This window comes from Phyllobates terribilis, unplaced genomic scaffold (assembly GCF_046119375.1).
Source record: "Phyllobates terribilis strain yellow unplaced genomic scaffold, ASM4611937v1 Scaffold_819__1_contigs__length_631989, whole genome shotgun sequence".
NCBI classification, from domain to species: Eukaryota; Metazoa; Chordata; class Amphibia; order Anura; family Dendrobatidae; genus Phyllobates; species Phyllobates terribilis.
Genome location: NW_027363579.1, coordinates 241,047 through 259,079, shown reverse-complemented (window position 1 = coordinate 259,079; position 18,033 = coordinate 241,047). Strand labels below are relative to the sequence as shown.

At 50.3% G+C, this 18,033-nt stretch overlaps 1 protein-coding gene across 1 annotated transcript in view; it reads right to left on the bottom strand.

Annotated features, from left to right (window-relative positions):
• Positions 1 to 212: 212 nt before the first annotated feature.
• The window catches only part of LOC141240294 (beta-2-glycoprotein 1-like), a 112,905-nt gene continuing 95,084 nt past the window's right edge, over positions 213 to 18,033 (bottom strand). The window contains exons 4-8 of the mRNA XM_073668624.1: positions 1,775 to 1,851; positions 1,471 to 1,659; positions 1,182 to 1,361; positions 910 to 1,107; positions 213 to 574 (exon numbers count right to left, since the gene is read on the bottom strand). Of these exons, the coding sequence (XP_073524725.1) occupies positions 492 to 574; positions 910 to 1,107; positions 1,182 to 1,361; positions 1,471 to 1,659; positions 1,775 to 1,851 (727 nt within the window). The 3' untranslated portion in view covers positions 213 to 491. The remainder of the gene's footprint in view (positions 575 to 909; positions 1,108 to 1,181; positions 1,362 to 1,470; positions 1,660 to 1,774; positions 1,852 to 18,033) is intronic.

The following is an 18,033-nucleotide window of genomic DNA, read 5'->3' as shown; positions in this document are numbered from 1 at the left end:
ACTATCGGTGTACAGGTGGATTCTGGAGTGACTTATTCACTGTCGGTGTACAGGTGGATTCAGGAGTGACTTATTCACTGTCGGTGTACAGGTGGATTCTGGAGTGACTTATTCACTATCGGTGTACAGGTGGATTCTGGAGTGACTTATTCACTATCGGTAACACATGAAGCACGGTTGTGATCGATATCTATTAATAAGGAAGCTAATCATTTCCTCCAGAATATTTATTTCCTTTGCTCCTCGTCTTATCTGTGATGTTGGTCAGTGGATCAGTTTTTTATCATTCGAATGTTTCTACTTCAGACTTCTGTGATCCGATTTCTCGCACATAATCGCCTTCATCCATGACGATCCATTCTCCTTTATCATCTGTTTCTTTACTAGATCATTTAGAATTATAGAATTTGGAGCTTTTCTATCCTCTGTTATGATGGAGAGGTGCGGAGCCTTTGGTTTATTACTCCGCTCGGTGGCGCTCCGCCGTCTCGCTATACTCCACGCTGCTGCGTTTCCTGGGGGCACGGCGTCATCGTTGAGGGGTCACTAGAGAGTAAGTGGAGAAGTCCTGGTTCTGGAGAAAAAAAAAACAGAAAAGTGGAGTCTGAGTCCATTATCTGTGCTGCGATATAGCCGTGGACGGCGCTGTAGTGATGGCGTCCATTACCGCCGGATGCAGGAGGATAGGGGTGGTTGTCTTCTACATTCACTATTCATACACCTGCGGTGTCATTGCTTCATACTCTTCCCAAAAGTGAGTGCACCCCAGCCTGGCAGCGGATTGTCTGCCACCGGAGCCAGACAGGAGCCGGGTGACAACCTCTGCGGTAGCTTTACGCTGCCATGTTGGTCGTCACCCAGCTTTTCCAGTAACAGAGGAGTCAGCACGGGAGAACAGGGGGCACTTACTTTTGTAGCAGGCGGGTACGGTGAAGTTGCCGTTGTGGCACCGGCTCGGCACGCTGTGGGCGCACTTCTCCGTCTTGTTCTTGCAGTAATAGGTGATGACGTCTCCATGTTGGATCTGCTGCCGGGAGATCTCGTCCACTCGTGTCTTCCGCCCATTGTGCAGGACGTTGGCCTTCGGTGTGGGCACGTGGCACGGGGCTGTAATAATGGCGACACCGTGAAGTGAGCGCTCCACGATGGCGGAGGTGCCGCAGAGCGACGGCGGATCTTACCCTGGCAGAGAGGCTTCGGGGTCCAGTCTCCATCTTTATCGCAGTAGGAGGAGCGGGAGCCGACCAGGGCGTACGGCGGGTTACACCCGTACGTGACCACCTCTTTGTAGTTGTACTTGCGGTACGGGGCGAAGCTCATGTACCCGTTGGCGATCTCCGCCGGCCGCTGACATTTCACATCTACAAGGAATAATCAGGATGATATCTGTCCCTGGGACGCGCTCCGGGAGCTGCACGGGGCCATAGTGGTTGTCACCCGGCTCCCCAGACTCCTGGCGGCTGATCTTACCCCGACATTCTGGAACGTGGCTCCAGGTGCCGTTGGCGCGGCACGTAGCCGTCTCGTTTCCGATCAGGGCGTAGTTGAGGTTGCAGCCGTAGCGCACCACGTCCCGGTAGGTGGAGACGTTCCCTTCCCGGGGCTGATAAAAGTCCAGTCGCCCCAATCTTGGGATCTCGGGATAAGGGCACGTCACATCTTAAAGGGGAAAGAACCATTTTTACAACCTATGGAACAAGGATCTCAGTGCTGCCGAGCTCCACCATGTACCCCAGTATCTCCAGGTGCCCCTAAATTGACTATGTGGACTTACTCTCACAGACTGGTAAAGGGGCGCTCCAGGCTCCGCTCGCCAAACACTCACTTTCATTGGCGCCATGTAATCGATGCCTGGAAGAGGACACAGCTGAGGGTTTGTTACAATGTATCAGAGATTAGGAAGTTCTTTCCTGTTTATTGTATAGCGGTGGATTTATGTGAGCCCCGTCCTTGCTACCCCCTGCGATGTGGGGGGCTCTAATTACAGCTTCTTACACCATTTACAGTAATTGCTTCTCAGCACACGGAGCGTCCGAAAGAAGTGGAAGACGCCGCTCCCTCATTACCGTAATCTCATGTGACAGCTGAAATCACCGCTCATCATTCAGGGAAAGGGAGGACGACGGTTCTGTGGGGTCTGTCGTCAGGAATGATTGCCGGGGGCAGGACCGGCCTGACCGCTGCTGCTGGTCACACGGGACCAGGGAAATAAACTGTACAAAATTCTGATCCCCTGGAGCGGACGCTCTGCCTCTCCCGGAGGTCTCAGATACTTCCCTGCAACAGTCAATGGTGGATGATTCTGACATGACAGGCAGCAGACCAGCGAGACCAGGGATTGCCTGCAGTGGTCACATGAGTAGAGGAGGGAGCGTAGGAGCGAGAGTTCTTTTGTTTTCTATGCAGTTTACTTTTTACCATATAATTTATTCATAAAAACACAAGTAAGGTCGTCAAACATTATAACACTTGTTGGGCAAAAATTATTACTTTGATAACTTTTTATTTTCCCTCCAGACTCCATTGTTCTCCTGCTTCTCCTCTCTCCAGAATTCACTGTCCTGCTCCTCCCTCCAGACTTTTATTTCTTCCTCCTTTGTGCGCCTCCTCTGTCCTCTTTTTTCTCCTACCTTCAGACACTTCTGTCCTCCTCCCCCTCCCTCCATACTCCCCTGTCCTCCTTCTCCTCCCTCCAGACTCCTCTGTCCTCTTCCTCCCTCCAGATTCCTGTGTCCTCCACCTTCCTCCACACATCTCTGTCCTCCTCCCTCCAGACTCCTGTCCACCTCCTCCCTCCAGACCCCTCTGTCCTCCTCTTCCCTCCAGACTCCACTGTCCACCTCCTCCCTCCAAAAACCTCTTTCCTCTTCCTCCCTCCATACATCTCAGTCCTCCTCCTTTAAGACTTCTTTGTCCTCCTCCTCCTCCTTCTTCTGTCCTCCTGTTTCTTCCAGACTCCTCTGTCCTCCTCCATCCAGACTCCTCTGTCCTCCTCCTCAATCCAGACTCCTATGTCCTTCTCCTCCTCCCTCCAGACTTTTATGTCTTCCTCCAGACTCCATTGTTATCCTCCTCCTCCTCCCTCCAGGAATTCACTGTCCTCCACTACCCTCCAGACTCCTCTGTCCTCCGTTTTCTCCTACCTTCAGACACCTCTGTCCTTCTCCTCCCTCCAGACTCCTCTGTCTCCACTGTCCTCCTCTCTCCTGTCCTCCTCCTCCCTCCAGACTCCTCTGTCCTCCTCCTCCCTCCAGACTCCTCTGTCCTCCTCCTCCCTCCAGACTCCTCTGTCCTCTTCTACCTCCCCTCCAGACTCCACTGTCCATCTACTTCTCCTTCCTCCAGACGCCCCTGTCTTCCTCCATTGTTTTCCTCCTTCTTCTCTGTCCAGAATTCACTGTCCTCCTCTACCCTCCAGACTCCTCTGTCCTCCGTTTTCTCCTACCTTCAGACACCTCTGTCCTTCTCCTCCCTCCAGACTCCTCTGTCTCCACTGTCCTCCTCTCTCCTGTCCTCCTCCTCCCTCCAGACTCCTCTGTCCTCCTCCTCCCTCCAGACTCCTCTGTCCTCCTCCTCCCTCCAGACTCCTCTGTCCTCTTCTACCTCCCCTCCAGACTCCACTGTCCATCTACTTCTCCTTCCTCCAGACGCCCCTGTCTTCCTCCATTGTTTTCCTCCTTCTTCTCTGTCCAGAATTCACTGTCCTCCTCTACCCTCCAGACTCCTCTGTCCTCCGTTTTCTCCTACCTTCAGACACCTCTGTCCTTCTCCTCCCTCCAGACTCCTCTGTCTCCACTGTCCTCCTCTCTCCTGTCCTCCTCCTCCCTCCAGACTCCTCTGTCCTCCTCCTCCCTCCAGACTCCTCTGTCCTCTTCTACCTCCCCTCCAGACTCCACTGTCCATCTACTTCTCCTTCCTCCAGACGCCCCTGTCTTCCTCCATTGTTTTCCTCCTTCTTCTCTGTCCAGAATTCACTGTCCTCCTCCTCCCTCCAGACTCCTCTGTCCTCCTCCTCCCTACAGACTTCCATGTCTTCCTCCTTCCTCCAGACTCCATTGTTCTCCTCTCTCCAGAATGGGCAGCACGGTGGCTCAGTGGTTAGCACTGTAGCCTTGCAGCACTGGGGTCCTGGGTTCAAATCCCACCAAGGACATCTGCAAGGTGTTTGTATGTTTTTCCAGTATTTGCAGGGGTTTCTTCCAGGGTCTCTGGTTTCCTTCCACACTCCAAAGACTGATAGGGAGCGTAGATTGTGAGCCCCAATGGGGACAGCGCCGATATTGTCTGAATTGTAAAGCGCTGCAGAATATGTTGGTGCTATATAAATAAAAATATTATTATTAATTCACTGTCCTACTCCCCCTCCTGACTCATCTGTCCTATTTTTACTCCTACCTCCAGACTCCTCCGTCCTCCTCCTCCTCCCTCCAGACTCCTGTGTCCTCCTCCTTCTTCCACACATGTCAGTCCTCCTCCCTCCAGACTCCTCTGTCCACCTCCTCCCTCCAGACCCCTCTGTCCTCCTCTTCCCTCCAGACTCCACTGTCCACCTCCTCCGTCCAGACACCTCTTTCCTCTTCCTCCCTCCATACATCTCAGTCCTGCTCCTTTCAGACTCCTCTGTCCTCCTCCCTCCAGACTCCTCTGTCCTCCTCCCTCCAGACTCCTATGTCCTTCTCCTCCTCTCTCCACACTCCTATGTCCTTCTCCTCCTCCCTCCCGACTTTTATGTCTTCCTCCAGACTCCATTGTTCTCCTCTTCCTCCTCCCTCCAGGAATTCACTGTCCTCCTCCACCCTCCAGACTCCTCTGTCCTCCTTTTTCTCCTACCTTCAGACACCTCTGTCCTTCTCCTCCCTCCAGACTCCTCTGTCTCCACTGTCCTCCTCCTCTCTCCGAACTCCTCTGTCCTCCTCTTCCCTCCAGACTCCTCTGTCCTCCTCTACCTCCCCTCCAGACTCCACTGTCCTTCTACTTCTCCTCCCTCCAGACTCCTCTGTTCTCCTCCTCCTCCCAGACTCCTCCATGCTCCTCCCACTAGACTCATTAGACTCCTCTATCCTCCTTCTCTTTCCTCCAGACTCCTCTGTCCTCCTCTTCTTACTTTCAAACTCCTCTTTCCTTCTCATCCTTCCTCCAGACTCCTCTGTCATCCTCCTCCATCCAGACTCTTCTGTCCTCCTCCTCCCTCCAGACTCCTCTGTCCTCCTCCCTCCAAACTCATTTGTCCTCCTCGCTCCAAACTCCTTTGTCCTCCTCCTCCCTCCATACATCTGTCCTCTTCTTCTTCCTCTGTCCTCCTCCTCCCTCCAGACTCCTCTGTCCTCCTCCTCCTCCCTCCAGACTCTGTCCTCCTGCTCCTCCCTCCAGACTCTGTCCTCCTGCTCCTCCCATCACACTTCTCTGTCCTTTTCCTCCCTCCAGACTCCTGTGTCCTCCTTCTTCCACACATGTCAGTCCTCCTCCCTCCAGACTCCTCTGTCCACCTCCTCCCACCAGACCCCTCTGTCCTCCTCTTCCCTCCAGACTCCACTGTCCACCTCCTCCTTCCACACACCTCTTTCCTCTTCCTCCCTCCATACATCTGAGTCCTCCTCCCTCCAGACTCCTCTGTCCTCCTCCCTCCACACTCCTATGTCCTTCTCCTCCTCCCTCCCGACTTTTATGTCTTCCTCCAGACTCCATTGTTCTCCTCTTCCTCCTCCCTCCAGGAATTCACTGTCCTCCTCCACCCTCCAGACTCCTCTGTCCTCCTTTTTCTCCTACCTTCAGACACCTCTGTCCTTCTCCTCCCTCCAGACTCCTCTGTCTCCACTGTCCTCCTCCTCTCTCCGAACTCCTCTGTCCTCCTCTTCCCTCCAGACTCCTCTGTCCTCCTCTACCTCCCCTCCAGACTCCACTGTCCTTCTACTTCTCCTCCCTCCAGACTCCTCTGTTCTCCTCCTCCTCCCAGACTCCTCCATGCTCCTCCCACTAGACTCATTAGACTCCTCTATCCTCCTTCTCTTTCCTCCAGACTCCTCTGTCCTCCTCTTCTTACTTTCAAACTCCTCTTTCCTTCTCATCCTTCCTCCAGACTCCTCTGTCATCCTCCTCCATCCAGACTCTTCTGTCCTCCTCCTCCCTCCAGACTCCTCTGTCCTCCTCCCTCCAAACTCATTTGTCCTCCTCGCTCCAAACTCCTTTGTCCTCCTCCTCCCTCCATACATCTGTCCTCTTCTTCTTCCTCTGTCCTCCTCCTCCTCCCTCCAGACTCTGTCCTCCTGCTCCTCCCTCCAGACTCTGTCCTCCTGCTCCTCCCATCACACTTCTCTGTCCTTTTCCTCCCTCCAGACTCCTGTGTCCTCCTTCTTCCACACATGTCAGTCCTCCTCCCTCCAGACTCCTCTGTCCACCTCCTCCCACCAGACCCCTCTGTCCTCCTCTTCCCTCCAGACTCCACTGTCCACCTCCTCCTTCCACACACCTCTTTCCTCTTCCTCCCTCCATACATCTCAGTCCTCCTCCCTCCAGACTCCTCTGTCCTCCTCCCTCCACACTTCTATGTACTTCTCCTCCTCCCTCCCGACTTTTATGTCTTCCTCCAGACTCCATTGTTCTCCTCTTCCTTCTCCCTCCAGGAATTCACTGTCCTCCTCCACCCTCCAGACTCCTCTGTCCTCCTTTTTCTCCTACCTTCAGACACCTGTCCTTCTCCTCCCTCCAGACTCCTCTGTCTCCACTGTCCTCCTCCTCTCTCCGAACTCCTCTGTCCTCCTCTTCCCTCCAGACTCCTCTACCTCCCCTCCAGACTCCACTGTCCTTCTACTTCTCCTCCCTCCAGACTCCTCTGTCCTCCTCCTCCTCCCAGACTCCTCCATGCTCCTCCCACTAGACTCCTCTATCCTCCTCCTCTTTCCTCCAGACTCCTCTGTCATCCTCTTCTTACTTTCAAACTGCTCTTTCCTTCTCATCCTTCCTCCAGACTCCTCTGTCATCCTCCTCCATCCAGACTCTTCTGTCCTCCTCCTCACTCCAAACTCCTTTGTCCTCCTCCTCCCTCCATACATCTGTCCTCTTCTTCTTCCTGTCCTTCCCATCCTCCCTCCAGACTCCATAGTCACTCTCCTCCACCCAGACTTTTCTGTCCTCCTCCTCCATGCTCCTCCCACTAGACTCCTCTATCCTCCTCCTCCCTCCACACTCCTCTTTCCTCCTCTTCTTTCCTCCAGACTCATGTGTCTTCCTCCCTCCATACCCCTCTGTTCTCTTCTTCCTTTCAAACTCCTCTTTCCTTCTCATCCTTCCTCCAGACTCCTCTGTAATCCTCCTCCATCCAGACTGTAATCCTCCTCCCTCCAAATTCCTTTGTCTTCCTCCTCCCTCCATACATCTGTCCTCCTCTTCTTCCTTTCAAATGCCTCTGTCCTTCTCCTCCTCCATCCAGACTCCTCTGTCCTCCTCCTCCCCCCTCCAAACTCCTCTGCTCCTCCTCCTCCCTCCAGACTCCTCTGTCCTCTTCCTCCCTCCAGACTCCACTGTCCTCCTCCTTCTCCTCACTCCAGATTCCTCCATCCTCTAGACTCCTCTGACCTCCTCATCCTTCCAGACTCCTCTGTTCCTCCTCCACCTTCCAGACTTCTCTGTCCTCCTCCTCCTTCCAGACCCCACTGTCCTCCTCCTTCTCTTCCCTCCCAACTCCTTTGTTCTCCTCTTCCCTCCAGACTCCTCTGTCCTCCTCCTTCCTCCAGACTCCTCTGTCCTCCTCTTTCCTCCAGACTCCTCTGTCCTCCTCTTCCCTCCAGACTCCTCTGTCCTTCTCTTCCCTCCAGACTCCTCTATCCTCCTCTTCCCTCCAGTGTCAGGACTCAAACCCAGAAGCTCTCGTGCGCCAGGCGGCAGCTCTTGTGCACCAGGCGGCCAGCTCTCGTGCACCAGGCGGCCAGCTCTTGTGCACCAGGCGGCCAGCTCTTGTGCACCAGGCGGCAGCTCTCGTGCACCAGGCAGCAGCTCTTCCCTCTGAGCTATTCAGCTCGCTGGACAGTTCCTGGCTAACCCAGATTCTAGTACCTGTGTTGTTCCTGAGCGGCTCCACCCTGTGATTTCCTGATTGAACACCCTATATAAACCTGGCCGGGCACCTCTTTCCTTGCAAGATTATTGAGCTCCCAGCCTCCAGTCTAGTCTAGTCTCCCTTCACCAGCTGCCTCATACAAGACTATACCGCTGTTCCTGAGTACCGATTCCTGACTTTTCCTGACTACGCTACCTACAGGAGAAGTCCCAGAAGACTGGAGAAGAGCAAATGTTGTTCCTATCTTCAAAAAGGGGAAGAAGGTGGACCCAGGGAACTATAGGCCGGTGAGTCTGACTTCTATACCAGGAAAGATCTTTGAACAAATTATTAAACAACATGTATGTAAGTACCTGGATAAGAATGAAGTGATTAACCAGAGTCAGCATGGGTTTGTAACTAACAAGTCATGTCAGACTAACTTAATTTCCTTCTATGACAGAATCACTGACTGGGTGGATCAGGGAAATGCTGTAGATATAGTATATCTTGACTTCAGCAAAGCATTTGACAAAGTACCTCACACCATCCTTATTGAAAAAATGACCAAGTATGCAATGGACCAGGCAACTGTTAGGTGGATTCATAACTGGCTTAGTGATCGGACTCAAAGGGTGGTTGTAAATGGCTTCACATCCAGCTGGATGAATGTCTCAAGTGGGGTACCACAGGGCTCCGTCCTGGGACCTGTATTGTTCAACATCTTTATCAATGATTTAGATGAAGGAATTGAGGGTAAACTGATTAAATTTGCTGATGACACAAAGCTAGGAGGGATAGCTAATACTAGAGAAGAGAGAGAGAGGATTCAAAAAGACCTAAATAAACTGGAGCAGTGGGCAGCAACCAACAGAATGGTTTTTAACAGGGAAAAATGCAAAGTACTACATCTGGGCAATAAAAATGAAAAAAGCATATACAGAATGGGAGGAATAGAGCTAAGCAACAGTACATGTGAAAAAGACTTAGGTATACTAATAGATCATAGACTGAACATGAGTCAACAGGGTGATGCAGCAGCAAAAAAGGCAAATACAATTCTGGGATGTATTAACAGAAGCATACAGTCTAGATCACGTGAAGTCATTATCGGTCTTTACTCCTCTTTGGTCAGACCTCATCTGGATACTGTGTCCAGTTCTGGGAGGTATTAGGAGAAGCATACAGTCTAGATCACGTGAAGTAATTATCTCCCTCTACTCCTCCTTGGTCAGACCTCATCTGGATACTGTGTCCAGTTCTGGGAGGTATTAGGAGAAGCATACAGTCTAGATCACGTGAAGTAATTATCTCCCTCTACTCCTCCTTGGTCAGACCTCATCTGGAATACTGTGTACAGTTTTGGGCACCACATTTTAAAAAAGACATAGACAAACTGGAGCAAGTTCAGAGAAGAGCGACCAGAATGGTGACTGGTCTGCAAACCATGTCCTATGAGGAACGGTTGCAGGATTTGGGAATGTTTAGCTTGCAAAAAAGAAGACTGAGAGGAGACTTAATAGCTGTCTACAAATATGTCAAGGGCTGTCACATTGTAGAAGGATCATCTTTATTCTCATTTGCACAAGGAAAGACTAGAAGCAATGGGATGAAACTAAATGGGAGGAGACACAGATTAGATATTAGAAAAAACTTTTTGACAGTTAGGGTGATTAATGAGTGGAACAGGCGGCCACGAGAGGTGGTGAGTTCCCCTTCAATGGACGTCTTCAAACAGAGGCCGGACAAACATCTGTCTGAGATGATCTAGTGAATCCTGCTTTGAGCAGGGGGTTGGACCAGATGACCCAGGAGGTCCCTTCCAACTCTACCATTCTATGATTCTATGATTCTATGACCTGCCGATGCTGCCCCTAGTGGTTGTAATATCACTACTCCAACCCAGGTCAGTTCCTATCAGAATAATCTCCTGCACAATATGGAGTCTGTGCAGCCACCGTGAGACAACAAGTTGCTGATCTTCAGGATTTTGGTGCCACAAACCAAGAAAACTTTTCTAAGTTGCAAACTCAGGTGTTGGGTCAACAAAAAGAAATTATTGAGTTGCAGAAGCAACTTCTGGATTAGCGCAACTCAGGCCCAGAATCCAACGCATGCATGCCGCTGCCCGCAAAGCTCAGTGGGGATCGCCATCATTACCGTGGATTCCTTAACCAATGTCACATCTACCTCCAGATGCAACCTTCTCCGTTTACCAGCGACAGGAAGAAGGTTCATCACTAATCTCCTGACCGTCGCCTGGGCCTCACCTTACGTGGAAAAGAATTGTGACCTCCTAAATGACCTCGTTTCCTTCATCACAGCTATGGATCAAGGGTCTGATGACCTGAATCGTTGTGCTACCGCTGAAATCAAGTTGCATAGTCTACCTCAAGGGCGGCGCTCTGGAGCTGAATACACCTCACAATGCCGCCGCTGGGTGGCAGACACCACATGGTATTTAGCTGCCCAGAGGAGTCAATATCGACGAGGATTATCAGAGCTAATAAAGGATGAACTAGTAAGGGTCAATGTGGCACCCTGCTGTTCACAGGTACCACAGGACCCAGGGTGCATGGATGGACTTCTCCACAAGAGGCCCTCACTATATACAAACACCTCCACCCTTCCACCTCATACCAGCAGAGGGAGCCCGTTAGGGATATATATATATATATATAGAGGGTGGAGCTAGGCAGGTCAGTTCAGACAGAGAGTTGAGTCTGAGAGCGTGCTGACGCTGAGAGCAGCGAAGACGCAGCGCGTCTGCTGCAGTTCTGAGGGCCCTGAGTGAGGCCGAAGGCAAGAGGAGAAAGGAGAGAGGAGTTTAGGGGGCAGAGGAGCATCATAGGCTAACCCCGAATATACAAACCGGACCCCGGGTCCGCGCCTACAGGGTCCTTTATACCAAGTAGGGACCACCGGCATTCCAGGAGGACTACAAGTCCCCGGCAGACCTGAAGCTAGACCCATTACAGGACCAGGAACCACGAAGGCCCCGGCGACCAGGGAGAGTGGTTACCAGCAGAAGGTCCTACTACCGAGCGACAGGTGAAGGAACAGCATGACACAGAAGCTAGGCCCAGTTGCAGGCTGGCCAGGAGCATACAGAGAGGGAGACACGGACCAGGAGGCCTTATACCCGCTCACTGGGGAGAAGTCCTGAAGTGCACCCATCCTACTAAGTACCCTGGACCGTACCTGCCGTCTACACCAGTAAAGGTATTGAAGTGAATCCCCTGTCTCTGTCAGTTACTCCTGCTGCGCCATCCCGCCAGCATCACCACCCAGCAAACTCCACACTGCCCCGGGGGCCTGCTCCACCTGTGGGGAGCAAAAACACCTCAGCTGCCATCCCATCACCCCCCGGAGGTCTGCAGCAGCGCTGGTAATCCTTACCAGGTACCACAGGTGGCGTCACAAACTATTTACTTTGTTTTTATCTCTATCCAAGTTACAATCCCCTTTTTGGTTGACCGCCCTGGGCCACGGACCAGGCCAGCCACTGTGACATATCCCCCCAGCATGCATAGGCCCGGGCACCGAGTACCCCACTGCCCTGGGGGCGCGTCATCAAGACCCCTGATAATTTAGGGGACTTTATTCAATTGTGCATCGGAATTGATCAGAGACTCACTGAACGAAGAAAGGAAAGACGGCGAGTATTTGGAAACAACTCTAACTACTCCTTTACTCAATCAGCATTAAAAAAACACTGTCCTAATAAAAGGACTATGGCGTTCACCAGTGCCAAAACTGCACCAATCTGGACCTTTCTGAACGGCTAGATCCGGTTATGCCGACCATCTCACCTGTAATGCAGGATAAAGGCAAAGAGCAATCACCATCGTCTCATTTTGTCGTTCCCATACAGGTCATAATCGGGAGCCAAGAAACACAATATTCTGCCATTTTAGATTCTCGAGCAGGAGGGAATTTCATGGACTTACAAGTAGGACTAAATCCAGGCCAAGCGATATGGAAACTGTGGATGGATCACCTTTATCTTCTGGACCTTTTACTCACGAGACAATTGAACTTGAAATCAGTTGTGACAAAAGTCACTGGTAAAGTACTAGAGGGGAGATATGTAGCACTGAGATTATTAGCTCCAGTAATTCTACATAGGAAAAATGTTCCGGCACATAAAGGAATGAGGGGTTAATCAGCCATCTTTAGTGCTTGGATTATTAAACACCTGTAGAGAGGGAGGAATTCAGAGGATAAATGTCAAGGGTGTGTCAGGTGTAATAGACAGTCGCTCTGAATCTGGCTGTAGAAGGTCACTGAGCTTGACATTACAGATGCCTTCTTAATCCTTCTTCCTTTAGGACCCAGTGGTGACACACCCTTGCCTGGGAGTTAAAAACACTCAGTTTGCTCCAGGGAATCGCTGGTGATACTTCTATGTACCTTTGTGCAGGCTTGGAGCACTAGCAGTCAGCTAGCTTCTTCTCTGGTGCCCTTGGAGGACAGTTGGTGTTACTCCTCTGGTATCTGCTCAAGCTAAGTTTATCCCCTTTGTTTGTCTACCTTGTTGTCTTTAGTTTGTAGTGGGGCCTGACCAGTGCTTACCCCTCCCCCCCCTATCTAGGGCCAAGCTCTAGAGACATCCAGGGCTTAGGGTCCTGCTCGGCGATAGGTGTGGAAATTATATAGGGACGGTAGGGAAGACAGGGTGATATTAGATCTGCTTAGGGGTCTCCACTCCCTCTTTTCCTAATGTTTGGGCTTCCTCCCCCTCTTCCCTTCGTGTTGCACTTAGTCTTTCCCACACCTTGCGTGACAATAAATTCCCAGCCTTTTAGAGCAATTGGTGTGGGGAGAGCCTGGAGTGAAAGCTCTGAGCTGTATTGCCATGTGAACATAAGCTAAACCTTGTGTTGTTTGTTCCTGAAGCGGGCGGTTACCTGTAGAAACAAGGACTGTGACATGCGTTATGTTTTGTTTTTCCTGTTAGGCCAGGAAGGCCGTGTTTGTTTTGCTAACATTACCATGGTTTATGCAGTGCTCTTAATAAACCGCAGAAGATTTAAAGAGACAGTACTCCTGTGTCTACCTCTATGTGCAACCAAGTGAGCCGATCTACCACAGTTGGTGGAGAATGCGGGCAAGATCCCCAGGAAGCAAGTGTGATGGCTGGGAACAAACTGCATGTCCTGGGTGAAGGCGGCTGTGAGGATAGAACAGCGGTCAGACAAAATGGAGGAGCTGATCAAGCACCTGGTCCAAAGCCAGCACCAGCAACAGCTGCAGCAGCACCAGGAGCAGCACCAGCAGCAGCTACAGCATCGGGAGCAGCTTCTACAACAGCAGCAGCAGATTGAATTACTCAGGCGATTTATGGCACGGCAGCAGCTCTGACCCCAATGTCAGCTCATTATTTCTCTCTCCGGAAGGCAGTGAGGAGAGTCTTGCAGAAGATCACCCCAGGTGATGACATAGAGGCCTTTTTAACCATTTTTGAAAGGGTCGCCAATAGAGAAACTCCCGCCAGAGCAGTGGGCAGAAGTCCTGGCACCATGCTTAATGAGGAATCCACAAAAGGCCTACTATGATTTGGCTTTACAGGACACCAAAGAATATGAAAAATTGGAAACAGAACTTTTAGCGCTCTCGGGGGTGACAATGTCTGTCAGGGCACAACGGGTCCACCGCTGGGCATATCACCGTGACAAACCCACTCACTACCAAGTGTTTGATCTGCTGCACCTCATCCAAAAGTGGTTACAACCAGAGTCCTCTACCCCAGAGCAGATGGTGGAGTGAGTAGTATTGGACTGGTTCGGGTACTCCCTTTCGAGCCCGATTTAGACTTGGGTTTCTCAGGGAGATCCCCGGAACGCTGATGACTTGGTTGGACTGGTTGAAAGGTATCAGGGGGTCAACGGTTCTTGGGGAGGCAACCCACTCCATACTGGGGGGTGTAGGTTAAAAAGCGGGCGGGGTGTCTAAAGTCCAAGGGAGCATCAAAGATCACGCCAAGGCCCTCATTGGGGGATGTAATTTGCTGGAGATGTCACGGCCCAGGTCATATAGCTACCCATTATCCCCTCACAACCGAGCAAATGGACTGTAGCATGGGACGCTGATGTTCATTCTACACATATCCAGCTTGCAGGGTGGGCTGTCCACCCAGAAAAGGGCCCCAAGCTTGTCCTGTAAAGGTGAATGGCCTGCAAAAGACTGGACTACTAGACTCAGTAAGTTTGGTAACCCTCGTGAGGGCCACACTCCCTCTCCAATTAATCCCTGGGAAGAAAGTTGGTGTCCACTGCATTCACGGGGATGCTAAAGACTATCCGGTGGCCAGAGTGGTAATTGAGATGGCCCGAGGTACCGAGTCTCATGAGGTCGGTGTGGTCCCATATTTGTTGCACCCAATGATCATAGGCCAGGACTTTGTGTTCTTTTGGGACTTCTGGGGGAGGGGCAGAGACATAGATTACTCAGGTAAGAAACGTGGGTTGACCCTAAAAAAGTCTCATCAACCTCAGAGTCTGACGGGTTTTCCTTCTGTGTATTGGGAGAAGGTAGTATTTCCTGAGGCAGACATTCCTAAGATAGGGGTGACCAGAGAAAATTTGGGATTCACCCAACATAGGGACCTATCACTAAAAGAAGCGTTCAATAATGTAACTGTCATAAACGGCATAGCACGGGAGTCGGGGGCTGACATCAGGTTTCCCTATTTTATGTTGAGTGGGTTCTTATTGCACCAAGTTAATAAGGTGAGGGAGGAGATAGTGGAGCAGCTGGTCGTACGAAGACAAAGACCTATAGACAAAGGGTGTTGGACAGAGCCCATTCACATGTCTTGGGTGGCCATCTAGGGGTGGACAAAACTCAAGAACGGGTCATGCAGAGGTTCTATTGGCCCAGAAGTCACCAGGTAATCCTAAGATATTGAAAGTCCACCTGCCAGTTAACTGCTACCACCTCTCTCTTCCAAAATCCTCTCATGCCAATATCCATCAAGGCAGCGCAACAGAGGGATCCCGTTGAACCTCTATGCGGGCTGGACAAGGCAGAAGGGGACACTGAGGATGGCAGAGACACTGTCACCGGCCCAGAAACAACAGGGCCGAGGACAGCTTCAGCGGAACCAGGACCTGTTCTCAGAGTTGCTAGAACGTACGTAGGTGGTTAAACATGAAATCCTGATGGAATCACATGTGCGGATGACTGCGGGAGAGTCGTGTTTCTGCAACAACCACAGGAAACTAAATGTGATGTCGAAATGTGATGCGTATCCGATGACCTGCATTGATGATCTTGTAGAGAAGCTAAGGTCAGCCAGATACATCACCACCCTGGACGTAACGAAAGGTTACTCCCAAATCCTTCTTTCTCAAAGTGCCAAGAAGAAAGACGGCCTCTTCTACACCTGACGGTTGCTTCCAGCATACCAGAATTCTGTTCGGTCTGCCTGGAGCCCCAGCTACCTTCTGGAGGGCCATGGACCAGACCTTAGTCCCTCACAAAAAGTATGCCTCAGCTTACCTCGACCATATTGTGATATTCAGCCCGGATTGGGGAATCATCTGCAGAAGGTCCAAGCCGTGCTGGATGTGCTGAGGAAAGTGAGGTTTACCATAAACCCCAAAAAGTGTGCCATCGGGAAAATACCTGGGCTACATCATCGGAAGAAACAAAGTAAAGCTGCAAGTGTATAAGGTGGAGGCAAACTTTGCTGAAACAGCTCTCCAAGGAACAGTTCCAGGCATTTCTGGGAATGGTGGGATACAATGAGCGGTGTAGCCCGAATTTTGACATGATTGCCGCATCCCTGACCAACCTTCTTAAGGGTACGAAGACAGTGTTGACCAAATGGCGTCTTGAAGCAGAGATGGCGTTCCAAGAGTTTAACTCAGGGCTACAGGACTTCAACTTTCATGTGGAATACAGGCCTGGGAAGCTACTTGGTAACTCAGGTGCCCTGTTTAGACTTCCCTGTTTGGTGACTGAAGGTACCAAAACCTACAGCTTTGGGCAGAGGGGGGGGATATGTGACAAAGTCACTGGCAAAGGACCGGAGGGGAGATATGTAGCACTGATATTGTTAGCTGCAGTAATTTAAACATAGAAAAAGTGTTCCAGCACACAAAGTATAAAGGGGTTAATCAGCCATTTTTAGAGTTAGTGTGATTAAACACCTGTAGAGAGGGAGGAGGTCAGAGGATAAATTCCCAGCCTTTTAGAGCATTTGTCATGTGAAGGCAAGCTAAACATTGAGTTGTTTGTTCCTGAAGTGGGCGGTTAGCCATAGCAACAAGAACTGAGCAATACGTTATGTTTTATTTTTCCTGTTAGACCGGGAAGTCCGTGTTTGTTTGGCTAACATTGCCGTGATGTCAGGGAAATATTGAGGAATATTGAAAGTCTGTCATATATATTGACCATTTCTCCCAAGCCTCTCTTCACCCCCTCCCTTATCCCCCTCACCACTGGTCAGTACAAAGCTGTCTCCATAAAAAATCTCAGCACAAAGCCCCAATTAACACAGTCATGAGTAAGGCCTTAAACAAACTGCCGGCAGCCAAGACGTGGTATAACTTAGTTAAGATGTGAGCATCTTGTCCCTGGAAGATGCAGGGGGTGATTAAAACACAGGATTGCAATAATTTGCGTGTAACTGTTGGAGCTTGCTTCCCGAGCTTCAAAAAGAAATCTCCAGACGCTTCAACTCCGAAATGAAATATGAGATATTGTAAGTTTCATGCGTCCGACAATAACGGGACCTATATTTTTAGTGGCAGAATCAGCCAAGGAGCAATATGCATATTCCCTGTCACTGTAAGTGTCTGCGTAGAGCTGTAGCGCAAAAACACCAGGATAGCAGACTGCAACTATACGATGTGTGGTCTCTACATGAAGGTAAAATCATAATAGAAAATATGGTATCACTTTTGGGAGTATATGTCTATCACAGCGGAAGACCCTGTTTGATAACAGTTTAAACGGAACGTCTCCCTCCATCTATATTGATTCATCACAGCGGTCTTTATAGTGTAAGTTTCTCTTTTTTTATCTTGTTTTATTTGTGTAACTGCTTATGTATTTTAATGTCTCCTTTGTAACATCCTTGTATATATTGTTCCTAAACACTGCCTCCATTTTGGATTAAATATAAAATGTAATAGTTATACTTCTTTTGTCCTGTAATCGTTCCCTCCCCCGAAGCCATACATGCTACCAAAACGCAGGTGTCCAGCAAGGCCTGTATTATATTTCAAACTCGGCCGGTGGTGGCAGCGAATAATATTAATAATCGGGCTATTGTGAAGCTGACAGAGACCGTACAGAGGGCATAAACACATATTCCATGCGTTGGAATCCCGAGTTGTGACGCCATACGCTCACAGGTCGCTTGCCGATACCTAAGGAGTGAGTAGTCTGGATCGCGTGCTCGCGATTCCAGACGAAATACTGACAGCGTGACGGTACGGTAAGATATTGCGTGATCTCCTGGGTGTCGTCGCTGTGGGAATTCCATAAACACGTGGTTTATGCAGTACTCTTAATAAACCACATTCGATTTATAGAGACAGTGTCCCTGTGTCTACCTCTGTGTGCAACCAAGTGAGCCGATTTACAACAGTGTATTGAACCAAATCATCATGAAGCTGTTAGTTTTCATCTTATTTCCTTGCCAAAATTTCCAGTTATTCTAGGAATTCCCTGGTTTTCAACCCATAACCCTTCCATCAACTGGGCATCGATGACCATTACCTTTCCTTCTGAGTACTGTAAGAACAATTGCCTTGCTAATTTATCTGTTCTCAAACAAATTCAAGTATCTGAGATTTCCCATCAGAATTATGATAAACTACCACCTGAGTACCAGCAGTTCAGTGAGGTCTGCCGTAAGAAGAAAGCCGGTCAGCTGCCTCCTCATCGTTCTTATGACTGTTCCATTGAATTGCTTCCTGGGCATCCATTCCGTTTGGGCGAATTTACAATCTCTCTTAACCAGAATTGAAATATCACCCTGTCTCCCC